The sequence below is a fragment of the Cheilinus undulatus genome, linkage group 8, assembly GCF_018320785.1.
Source record: "Cheilinus undulatus linkage group 8, ASM1832078v1, whole genome shotgun sequence".
Classification (NCBI taxonomy): domain Eukaryota; kingdom Metazoa; phylum Chordata; class Actinopteri; order Labriformes; family Labridae; genus Cheilinus; species Cheilinus undulatus.
The window spans coordinates 27983471-27996733 of NC_054872.1; the positions used below are offsets into that span (position 1 = coordinate 27983471).

At 38.6% G+C, this 13263-nt stretch overlaps 1 protein-coding gene across 1 annotated transcript; it reads left to right on the forward strand.

Annotated features, from left to right (window-relative positions):
- The first annotated feature begins 8069 nt into the window (after positions 1 to 8069).
- On the forward strand, positions 8070 to 10577 carry gem (GTP binding protein overexpressed in skeletal muscle). Its single transcript, XM_041793888.1, has 4 exons — positions 8070 to 8855; positions 9255 to 9331; positions 9416 to 9620; positions 9711 to 10577. Exons 1-4 carry the CDS (start codon positions 8501 to 8503, stop codon positions 9992 to 9994), a joined length of 921 nt encoding a protein of 306 aa, XP_041649822.1. The 5' UTR covers positions 8070 to 8500; the 3' UTR covers positions 9995 to 10577.
- Positions 10578 to 13263: the final 2686 nt, after the last annotated feature.

Consider the following 13263-nt stretch of genomic DNA (forward strand, 5'->3'; position numbering starts at 1 on the left):
TGAAAATCAAAGGTCAGCTATCTCAAAATACTAGAATATTGTGGAAAAGTCTAATTAGCAAAGGTTTCCTGAGCTTTCATTCTCTCACTCTGTGGACTCACAGATGTCTAGGAGACAATCATTGGTGCCTTTCATGAGGAGGGTAAGCCACAGAGGGTCACTGCTGGAAGGGCAGGCTGTTCTTAGAGGCTGTATCAAAGGGGCTGGTTGCCAACTGAAGCTTGGTCAAATAATGCTTGCTGATTGAATGAATGAATGCATGGTCCATATACATTCAAAGGCCACTTTATTAGGAACACCTTGCTAGTACTGGGTTGGACTCACTTTTGCCTTCAGAACTGCCTTAATTCTTCGTGGCATAGTTTCATCAAGGCATTGAAAACATTAATCAGAGATCTTGGTCCATATTGACATGATAACATCACACTAAAGCCGGCTGCACATCTATGATATGAATCCCCCATTTTACCACATCCCAAAGGTGCTCTATTGTGTGGAGATTTGGTGACTGTGGAGGCCATTGGAGTAAAGTGAACTCATGGTCATGTTCAAGAAACATATTTGAGATGATCTGAGCTTTGTAACATGGTGCATTATCCTGATGGAAGTAGCCATTAGAAGATGGGCAGACTGTGGTCATAAAGGGAAGGAGGAATGGTCAGTAACAATACTTGGGTAGACTGTGGCATTTAAATCATGCTCTATTGGTACTATTGGGCCCAAAGTGTCACAATATCCTTAACTTATGCCAACATTTTTTAGCATGTTTCAGGATAACTCAGGGGTTTAAGGTGTTTTATTTTGAGTTTCTTTTTTTATTATTAATTTGGCAAGCAATTTCATTGTTTTTATAATAGGATTTAATCACTTTTTTTGAAGATTTAGATTCAAGATGTTTTTTTTATTTAAACTAAGATGTTAGAATTATTTAAAAAAACAGTTTTAAGGGATTTTACAGAGCATTTTAGAGGGTTATCTTTTAAATCATTTATTTGTAGATTTTAGGATTTTATTTGATTTCAGACAAGAGGAACACAAAGTTTAGGCACATGGTTTAAAGTAAATATATCACAAAACCACCAAAAATTGTACAAATGTTTAAAAAACTTTAAAAAGTAAAAAATAACAATAGAAAAAAGGAGGTGAAATAATTGAGGTGATTGTGAATTTGTGACTGACAGAAACTTGATTGACTCGTCCCATGCCACTCCTCCCCCTGGATCTGCTGAAGTGGAGAACTGCTGCTGTTATTAATTAATCACCTTGGTTCCTTTATTATGGCAGTGTTAATTTTAGCAGCTATTTTTGATAGTCTTAGTCTTAAGATGAACTGTCTTTTAGTCGCATTTTAGTCATTTCTACCCTATTTAGTTTTAGTCAACGAAAACTCAAAAACATTTTAGTCTCGTTTTAGTCCATAAAAAGTCCTCACATTTTGGTCTTTACTTTTAGTCCAAGCATTTATTTTCTTGCTTGCATCTGGTACCAAATCATGGCACTGTGTTCTGTACACTCTGCCGAGCCTGGGGTCCCTGCTTTCTATACGGCTTAGAGGCAGAAGAGCTACAGATGCATTGTTTTTTTTGATCGATTTACCCACAGTGGAGAAATATCACAGATTTTGAATGTCTGACAAAAACTACATTTACATTTTAGTCTAGATTTAGTCATCTTGACGAAAATTAAACTTTTTGTCAGTTTTAGTCATCACAGATCTAATTTTGTTAGTCTTACTCTAGTATTTGTCATGGATAAAAAGGCTGTTGATGAATAGTTTTAGTCAGTTCTAGTCGACAAAATTAACACTGTGATTGTTATGTTGTGATGACAATGCTGTAAATAAAGATGCTGCGATATTAAATTAGCTTAGTGAGAACTTTGTCCTGCTGTGGGACTACATGGAGATTCACAACATCACAAGTCTGAAGGATTTGTGTTTATGTCAGTGTTCATGGAAATCTGTCAAGTGGTTGTGACAACTTTTAGTCTGGCCCAAAGAGATCAGTAAACGGATGGATGTTATTGCTTTAGCTACGACACGTCTTTACCACAGTAAACACCACAATAACTCCTAGTTTCAGCCCTGACAGAAGCCAGTGTCTGCATAGCTTCTGTCAGCCAAGCAACTTCCTATAGCTTCTGCTCTGACCTGACTGTGCTCATGTAAGATAGTGTTTGTTTTTTTTCAGAGCTATCACATTTTGTGGCCCAGCGCTTTGGTATCGGACACGTGTTTGGCAGACGAGTGTCACTCGTCCAAGTGGGATATTGATCCAAATCACTTCTCTTACAGTCTCAGAGGCCATGTGATGGTGGCTGCATGAGATGGAATTTGTCTGTCTGCATAAAGCTCTTACTGGCCCCTCTGCCAATCCCTCTTTTAAGCCGTGACAGCTCGAAAAGCAGGCGTATGGATTGAATGAATGACTTTCCACTGCTGGAGGGAGAGAAAGAGATACAGCTGTTTTGATGGAGGGGCTGAATCACAGATTTATTCCCTGTGATCCCTGGACCTCTGGAAGATCTGAATGTACTGTGAAGGTTGAGCCTTGGGTATTAACCTTCAAAGAGGTCACAATGCTCCTGCTTCATTCATCATCTAGACTCTGAAATCATTCATGTCAAAGCATCACATGGTTTTAAAAGACATATTAAGATGTTTGTGCATCCATTCATACTATAGATGCAGTCAATACTTTAATGGTCCAGTGCTGACCTTTTGTTTTTGTGCTTTCAGGATTGAATTTGATTTGATAGAGACATTATGTTTCTGCTCTAAATCATGCCACGTGTTTGTGTGGACAAAGACACACCATTCAAATACTTATTTATTTTTATGTACTTTTACTGTTGCATGGTTTGACACGTGATGATTCCAGCCTCTCAAATGTGAGTTTTAATCATTAATTAATAATAGATAAACAATAAAATGGTTGATGGTTAAATGAATTATCTGGCACATGAATCAAATTTATCTAAAATCACTAGTTTATTAGTTGATAAACTACAACTACTATAACTAATGCTACCATTACTTCTGCTTTTATATTTGTGAAGCACTTTACGCTTGATCAAATGTCAAAGTGCCACATAATTTTAAAAAGCTCATCAATAAGTCCATGAATTAATTGGCCAAAATTTACTAACACTTCTGAGAATGCTTGACAAGGTAAATATACTCTGCAGATGTTAGAATAATCAGACATTTTTGTATTGATGTCAAAAATGGATATCCACATCATTAGCTGGTACGACATGGAACATACAGTACTAGGATTGACTTGAAAGCTAGAGATTTTAAAGTTTGTTGTATATCTTTAATTTACTCTATGCAGTGTTCTTCTATACAAGCAGCACACCTTTTATTCATAATATCAATACTAGCTCGGTCATAGATTGCTCTCCTTGACCCCCCTCTGCAGAGTTGTTGAAGTAGACCCTCAATGGGATTGTGTGAATAACTACTTGGCCCACATTTGAAATAAAAGAAGTGGAAGAAACTGAAATAAGGTCACTAAGCTCCCTAAAAAAAAGTGCATGGACTTTCACGGATAAAAATTTAACGTATATGAATATGGCCTACATGCTGGACAGCTGTCAGGCTGCCTGGGTCCATCACTGCCTCTGCTACTGGATAGACTGTGTTCTATAAAAACTGGACTTTGAGAATCAACTAATTTCTCTGAATTTTTCTTATTTTTTACCCACATTGGGTGAAGAGTGAGTCACAGCTCAGTGAATAGGTCAGCAGTGTCTACTGTCCTAGAAGATGTTATGATTGGTTTTATTGTTGTGTTACAAAAGCTCTGACCTCTTTGATTTCACCAAACAGGAGAAGAGAATGAGATCTAGTTCACTAACGATATCTTTTAGATTTGTAGTTTAGGTTTGCCCTTTTATTAAAAAAAAAAATGTTTGCCCGTTGGACCAACAGTCTGAGACAGAGCTTATTTTACATGAAGTGAAAAGAAGAAGACAGACAGAAAGAGGTCACCTTTGCCTCCTGTCTATAGCCATTAGTTTGACCACGCTGCTCTGTATTCAGCCTGAGCACTGAACTCCCCTCATCATCCATCCATCAGCCTTCCTCCTGACTTTGGTCCTGCTCCAGCACTTAACAAGGATTTAATGTCGCCCAATCATCTGTCAGGCAGATCAGATCAGAGCTGTAATACACAGCAGCAGGTCCCACGGATGAGGCCACAACCCGATACAGAAAAGTCCTGAAAATAACAACAGGCGAAAAAGCAGTATAATCCCACAATCAGCGTAATAACTCTCCCTTTGCACACAAAAGTGCTTTGACAAATGAAAATCTGATGTTTAGAGTACAGGATGTGATGCAGAGTCTCTCTGGACATTTGTTTTCAGATGGATCATTCACAATATGCCACCTGGTGGTTTCCAGCCCATTAACAATATGCTGCTGCTGTTGACTGGAGACCTCAGGCTGACATGCTAAGCCTCTTATTAGGCTTTATTCAATCATTCCTGATGGGAAGCTATGATTAGATATGCTGTTTTAGCACAACTGGATGTCAGGTGAGCTTCAGGCATTGTTATAACCCTTAGACATTAAAGCTAAGTTATCTGCAACACACAGTAAGGGTGTGTTTGTTTGTTTGATATAAAACTTCCTTATCAGTCTTTAGACACACCTTGACATCCGTCTCACACTCACATTCTTTCAGTGTTAGTGAGAAAAGAGAACGTCCTTGTTTTTGTCTTAGATATGATATATGAACCCAGGCCGCCTCATACATGGGGCACGACCTAACCGCTGGGCTATCTGCACCCCGATAATTCACTTTTTTAAATATCTGCCGATACCAAAATCATAGCAATATTATTGTGCAACCCTGATTAATATATCCTTAAACTGGACACTAAATGATACGTTATTTCTGCACACTCGACAGTGTGCTCAACAGTGCCTGACTAGAGAGGCTTACTTTCTCAACAGCTTCATCCACTGGTCTGGCCTTCATCAAAATGGATTTTGTATTATCTACCTAACAAGCTGTTCTCAAAGTTTGCCCCGTCTGTGTCAGGCAAAACCCTTAGCTGCCCTGGAAGCCTCCACAGGTATGCTCTAGTTGTGAAAACCCTAGACTTTACCAACTGTGATTGAAATACTTCATTCATAAAGTTCCTCAGAATTTTGTCCTGCAGACTGGATGGACATTTTCTGTTCATCTTTTCTGCTAAAGAGCACAATGAAAAATAACATTTTAATGATTAATTCAAGCAAATGGCAGATTTATAAATAGAAATAACCTGCAAAATGCAGCTTCTTAAGACTTGGTCTTGAGTACCTGTCTTTCACCTAAGGGTTCATATGGTTTGTTAATAATTTTTGCTTCTCTATAGTGTCCAAAGATACAATAAAGCATGCTTGGTAATCATCTGTCAGGTTTTGGAAGGCAGCAGAGGAGATTTGGATCAGTTATTCTTGTTTACGGAACTCATGCCAACAATTGAAATAAATGTATACACGCTTATTCCATCTGTTTGCCTCATTTGCAAATAGTGTAGATTCAAGATATTTGAAACTCCTGAAAATGGCATAAATAGAACATAAAGGATAATTTCACTTGCATGCAAGGATAGAAAAAAAAAATCTAAAGTGTTTTAAAGGGACAGCATGTACCAGACTAGATTTATTTTATCAGACAAAGCTGCTTTTCAGTCCAGAGATCAGCAGATACATCATGTAAATGACTTTCCTCTCCGTGTCCCTCTGTGTTCTCTGTTTATATCTCTCAGACTAATTTAATATAATGCAATACACTGATGACGAGGATTGAGTTATTCTTACAACTAAGCATGAGTTTAAAAGGCACTATGAATGAAGAAAACCATTTCCAAAATACAGTGCACTATTTTTTAACACGTGTGTGAAATGTTGGCAAAATCAGTTCTTGTGCCTTATATGATCTTTTTAGACCCTTATGTTAAAATCAAATTTATGAACAACTGATAAAACATACAGAGTTTAAGGTAACAGTAAGTTTAATAAAAGAACATTACTTATACAACAAACATTTTAAAGTGCTATACAGTCAACATCGAAACATTTAAGTTAAAATCATATTGACCAAATATAAGACACTTAAATTAAATACTGTGTATCAAAACTCAAGATGCAAAGAATAAGAAAAATAACGTTAAAGAAAGGTGTAAATTAAAATTCTTGCTATATTCACATCAGAGGTGCATGATTTAGGATTTTTACTGATATTCGATATTTACAAATACTTAAATGTAGTTCAGACCTGCATCTTCAGTCCTAAAAAAATACACAAATTAAAGACTGAGGATGAAGGAATTAAATTACTGTCTATTCAAAGTGTAAAGAATGATGTTGAATAAAGTAATGGACTTCAGATGATGTAGATCTGACGTTCCAGCCTAAAACGCCACCAGCTTAGTTGTTCGCACAGCAACAAGCTAATGCCTGATAGTTGCAGATTTTTACTGCCACAATATCAGTATATCAGCTAAAATTTTCACTTTTTTGGACATATATATTTGGGCTTTTTTTGCCTTTTATTTTTTTTTTAGAGAGAGGAGGACAGTGAAGCCGGAAATTCGGATGAGAGACTGAGGGAGATACATGAGGTAAAAGAGCCACAGGCAGGACTTGAACCCAGGCCGCCTCATACATGGGGCACGACCTAACCGCTGGGCTATCTGCGCCCCGATAATTCTATAAATATCAGATAAAGCAGATAAATATCTGCCGATACCAAAATCATAGCAATATTATTGTGCAACCCTGATTAATATATCCTTAAACTGGACACTAAATGATACGTTATTTCTGCACACTCTACAGTGTGCTCAACAGTGCCTGACTAGAGAGACTTACTTTCTCAACAGCTTCATCCACTGGTCTGGCCTTCATCAAAATGGATTTTGTATTATCTACCTAACAAGCTGTTCTCAAAAGTTTGCCCCGTCTGTGTCAGGCAAAACCCTTAGCTGCCCTGGAAGCCTCCACAGGTATGCTCTAGTTGTGAAAACCCTAGACTTTACCAACTGTGATTGAAATACTTCATTCATAAAGTTAGTTATCTTAATTTTCTCCCTTACTTATTTTGTGTTTTCCCGTCTTGAGCTGGTTTATTTTGAAGTTGTTTTTTTTTTACTTTGCACCTCTTTTAATGTTATTATAAAACACAGGAGAAATCAGCAAAAATGCAATAAATTGTTATTCTTTTCTAACAAATTGTTGGCTGATTAATTCGGCTAACAATTATTTCAGTCGAAGAATAATCAGAAAGGAATTGAACATGTGTTTGACAGTGATTCTCCTGCCAAAATGGCTCTTGAATTATCAGATGACCTTTACAACATAACTGGTCTATTCATATGCAGTATAAAAGTGTTAAACTGATTAAGACTGCGGTTTTATAATTTGCTACATTAGCAAAAATAAAAGATTTCTACAAGAAAAACTCAAAGGAGCATAACGTAGCATTCACGTTAAGTGAAAGTATCACTGAAATGTATTCAAAGCTAGACAAAGTGAAGAGTAGCCACTGCAGCTACATTTATCGAGGTGATGTTGCTAAACTTCCTTTTTTCTGTATTTAGGCACAATGCTAAGCTAATGTTGGGCTAAAGTCTGGAGGAAGTGACGCATTTACCTAGTTATTCAGTGGCACATTATTATCCTACTTTATTAGTTAAATAGCGGTAAACCTTTGTTATGTAAATTTATGTGAGAAAATAATTACAATCCAGCAGTTATTTTGGAGTCATTATGATATAAAAAGCTGGCGAGAACAAAAAGCCATGAGAGCAAACCTCTAAAGAGGAAAACATGATTACTGTTCTCTAACCCATGCCTTTGACAAAATAATTCCTCCTGTCTACGATTCTTGAATCGTTTCTGGCTGAACTCATGTTTTTTCTACATCCCTGATCGGAAAACAGCTCACTGAAGCATGAGCCCATTGCCTGACAGTGACAGTGAGTTTAAACAGTAAATACCCTTCATCACACTGCTCCACTTGTTTGACCCTCCCTCCTCCTCTTCATATAAAGCTTAGGGAAATCCCATCCGAGCAGTAGACACACTCAGTTGGAGATTACAGGCGACAGCAGACACATCCAGGAGACCCCAGCTCGGGATTTACTAACCAGATGTGTTTGCTACCAGACAAACTTTCAATGCTTTTTTGCATGTGAACTTGGTCTGTGATTATCCTTTTATTTATTTATTTTTTTTTACCAGAGATGCTGACGGTGCAGTTCCCCTTTACCGAGAATAACTGCAAGATAGATTCTTTCTAACTCTTTTTTTTAATATTTGTGTTGAGGAAATTCTCTAAGACACCACGTTTTTATCTGAAGTGGACGAGAAGCTGTAAAAGCGGCTTTTAAAGCAAGACATTGCCTCACTTTAAATTTTTTGTTTGTTTTTTGGGTGATAATCGAGTTTAATCCCTCCGCTGCCGGTTAATCCACTTCATCCTAATTTATTCCCGGCACCATGATGTCCAGTGTGCGCCGGCACAGCCTTCGCCTGCAGTCCGAGCTTCACCGCTGGAGCATCTGTGACACGGGCAGCCACCTGCTCCCGGACAACTTCTTGGCCCGGGTACCCGCCTGCATCTCACGCTCCAAGTCTTGCACCAGCTCCGCGGGAGAGTCGGACGGCAGCCGCGGGAGCTGGTCGTCTTCAGACTCGGTCATCTCCACCGACTCTGCAGGGGAGCCTGCTGAGCCTGGGAGTCCCTACCGGGTGGTCCTGTTAGGGGCCAGCGGGGTTGGAAAGACCGCTTTCGCTAGCATCTTTGCAGGAGCTGCGGACAGTATGGACAGTGATGACTGCGAGCTGTGTGAAGGTGAGCAAAAGATCTGTTATTATTGAGAAAACAGACCTGATTTAACTGAAAGACAAAAACACATTTTATCTAGTCATTAATTTTTATTTTATGACCATCAATCCTAACAAAATGTCTCATTAAAATACATGGAACATAAACTCACCTTTCACTGGCAGAAACCCTGAATAGAACCAGACATAGCCTACTGGTGTGCAGCCATCTACCATGACTGGATGTGATGCTAGCAAGTGAAAGCATTTAGACCTTATAAACTGTTAAAATCTGACAATGTGAGCATGCACTTTGTAAATATAAAGTTGTTTTTTTTAATGGTATGATTTAAAGAAGTTACTTCATCTTTTAAAACACAAAAGTCTGTTATTCCTCAAATGTCAAAACTGTTTTGTGCTTTTCCAGATGAAGTATGTGAAAAGGAAATAGAAGTGGATGGGGAACCTGCTACTTTAACTGTGCTCGACACCTGGGATTCAGAGGTAAGAGGGAAAAACTGCTGCATCCGTATGAACCTACATGTTGCTCTGTTAAACATGCCTCTGACTGAGTATTTGTCTTAACAGACTGGCATTGATTGGGCTCAAGAGTGCTACATGCAGACAGGTGATGCGTACCTGCTGCTGTACTCAGTGACTGACCGGGCCTCATTCCTGCGGGCCTCAGAGCTCAGGATAACCCTGCGCCGCTTCCGTCCTGCCCAGCACACCCCGATCATCCTGGTGGGGAACAAATGTGACCTAGTGCGACGCAGAGAAGTGTCAGTCAGTGGTGAGTAAACAATCTGTATTTATGTGGATTTTAAGTTATTACTGTGAGCTTATCTCTACATTCAAGTGCTGATGTTTAATTCTGTTGTAGAGGGTCGTGCCTGTGCCGCTGTGTTCGACTGCAAGTTCATTGAAACCTCAGCCGCCATGCAGCACAACGTCTGGGAGGCCTTTCATGGCATTGTGCGACAACTGCGTCTACGCCGAGATTCAAAGGAGGCCAACAAACGTCGCAGGCACAAACATTGCAATACACGCCGCGAGAGCCTACCTATGAAGGCCAAACGCTTCCTTGATAAGATGGTGGCAAAGAACAATCCCAGTGTGGCCTTCTGGCTAAAATCTAAATCCTGCCATGACCTCTCTGTGCTGTAATAGTCTGACAAGCTGTCATGTTTTTTTAACTTCACACCTTTGAGCAGGTGAACAAGTTTCACCCTGCAGAACAGAAGACGTGGCTGGAGGTTACGCCTGCTTCTAAAGGCCTAAAGGTTGGATGGTTCAAACACAGACATCTGTGTGTCCACACTGCACACAGAAGGTGTTGGCACCATTTTTGCACTGCCATTGGTTGCAGTCTGAACTAGACTGAGTTGGAAAATCTCGGTCTATAAAATGAACTCTGATATGAGGTGACATTTCTTTATTGAATGAGACTGTGGAGAACATTTTGAGGTTAAGATTGAAACTGTCAAAGTTGTTTGTACATTTCCCTGTTTCTTCTCTCACCTCTCTTGTTCTCATCCCTGCCAAATGTGTTGCCTGTTGATCCCAAAGTGCTAGCTCTGCCAGCTGAAAGCTTCTGATGAATAAATATGGTTGTTTTTGTTTGATTATTAAGTTTCTACTTTGAGATTATTTAAATTTTGCTGTTTTGCACTTCTCGTAAATAAATACCAGATTAAAAATTTAGTGGTTCTGCTACTTGTATGTAGATTCAATGTTGCCTGTTGAATAAAATTACATGATCCTGTTTAAGGGAAAAACTTGTGTCTTTTGTCTATCACTCTAACCTCACCAGTGACACTTTAGCAGTCATGACTCAGCTGTGACACAAAAGAGATAGGGATTTAACACCAACACAAGTGTCCTGCTGAAAGATGAGTCAGAATTTGACATTACAGCTGAACTTTTAGATGCAAAATTAGTATGTGTTGCTGATATGAGTGTAAGAGAACTGATAGAGTGCAGAGATGTGGGTTTGACATTGAGCCAGAGGTAGAAAAAATACACAGCTATTGAACTCAAAGGTACAGTTACTCTGGTTCAAATTGAAGTAAAGTAAAAAGTATCTAATTTAAAGTTTACTTTAAGGACTGAGTTGCTACTGAGGAGTTGAACCGTAAGATTTGATCTTTCCTTATTGACAATAACAGGTGAATAAATCTCCAACCAGATAGTTCAGATAAAGTCACACCTCAATAATAAAGTAAAATACACAGCTAAACGGACTGTGTTACTTAAACTCATATAGAGTTTGACAGAGCTGCTGTGACTTGTGAAAATCTGTGGCAAGGTGGGTTTCTTTAAGGAAGAACCTCATCACAAGGCAATTCATACCGATGAAGAATATTCACTATGCATCCTTGAGGAGCATCTAAAGCCACAGACAGGAATGTTAACTCAGTGGGTAAATTCATTCATAGTGCAAATAAGTCACATTAAAAACAACAACAATCCACCAGAAACATGACCAAATGAACTCCAGCAGAGATCACTGTAAAGGAGGGAACATCAAAATTCTATCAATCGCATCTTTACACTCTGCCCAAAAACATCCCCATGAGACTGCATTGGGTAAGGCTTATATCAACTGACTCTTTACAGAGCTGAACCAACACTTATGGATCAACACTGCCAAATAACTCTAACTTTGAAGGCCATTTCTTCCAGAATTGAGTTGATTTGGGAAATAAAAACACCTGAGAAATGTTTAATCCTGAGATATCATCACTCCATTTTTCCAGAGACTTAACTTCACATAACTCTGAAAATTAGATATTAGGAGTGCCTGAAGAGTTAAATACAGGATGAGAAAATGAAACTGGCACTTTAAAGCTTTAAACTGTCATGACATGAATGTGATTGTTTCTCTGGTGGCTTAAAAAGGGAGTTGTAACATAACATTAAAGCAGACAGATGATTCCTCTATTCAGGTTGCAGCATTTTCTTTATTTGAACAGATCGTATTTCTTACAAGTGGTGTGACTTATTCAGCTGACACACTCGCAGCATCCAAGAGCAGATTTACTGCCTCATTTTTCCTGATTTTGAAGCTTAAGTTTATAAACTTAAAGATGTTTTTTATGACTGGAATCTGGCCTGGTGGTTCATAACACCGTGGCCTGTCATACAACAAACCTAAAATACAGACTTCAATGACAACATTCATAGACGTTCATAAAGCCTCCTTCATTTAAACGAGGTATGTTATGATTATGACGGTGTCATATCAGTCTTATGCATACATCTCCAAATAAAGTGTTACCAAAAGTTTGATAAATCTGGGTAGTGGGTCCTGACTAGACCATTTGAAAACCACTGTGGATCTTGTAAGTAAAAAAGTTCTCAGGGGGCATGATTTGATGGATGAAGGGATTGTTAAAATAGTTTTTTGGGGATGGGGACACAAAAGTTGGTCTGAAGTGTTAGATTGTGATTTTACATGCTTTCATGTATATTTATCATCCAAGCTTTAGTGAAATCTCATCTCTCTGACTTAGAGTCTCATCAACACTCACAGGTCATGCTTAAATGGTGCTTATGTGAAATAGTAACTCACTTAAAGCTGTTTTTTGTCCCTTATAGTTGCAGACTCACAGATATTCCTGCCTTGTCTCCATGCAGTTCAAACAGCTTAAGCTCACTTCTTTCATCTCAGGATGGTAGCGTGTACTTCAGGATGCATGCAAGATAATCCCAGTTATATGAGAGATAGAGGATAAAACTCAATGGCACAACATACACAGACATCCTATATTTAGCTCTCCATTAAAGCATTTATGTTACATTCACATCAAGAGGTGGCTAATGTAAAGAGAGCCGAGGGATCAAGTTATATTTAATAGCTTCACTGTGTGTGGATTAACCTATTGAATCAGCTGATAACTGCATAGTTTTACATGCTACTGATGCACTCGATTATCTTTACATGCTGTTACTCCCATTGTCTACACACAGCTCCATATCAGTGGCCGTGTTACTAATGAAAATCTGACAGGAAATAGTGCAGAGGTCAAAGTCTGGGGTGAAACAAGAAGCTGAAAAGCAGATTTGCAGACATTTTATTAATTCTAAAGCCCAGCTCCTCTCTTTTTGTTCCTACATGTATTTTCTGTTTGGAAGTCCAAAACCTAACACATTCTGTTACCTTCATTCAGTTTGTTTTTTGCAACATTAACCCTTTGATAGGTCTGACACTTAAGGTATTTTAAGATTTATGCAAACTCAAAGTCTGGAATTAAGTAGAGTATAAATATTTGCCTTTTATAGTAGTTTCTGTATCATTATCCTGTTCTTCCTGTCTCCTTCTCTCTTGTCAGCTACTTCCCCTATTGGCCAGACGACCATGAGGGCAGGGTGATTAGACAATCATTAGATCCAATAAAACATAACTGGTTAACACTTGGTTAACGTTTGACCAG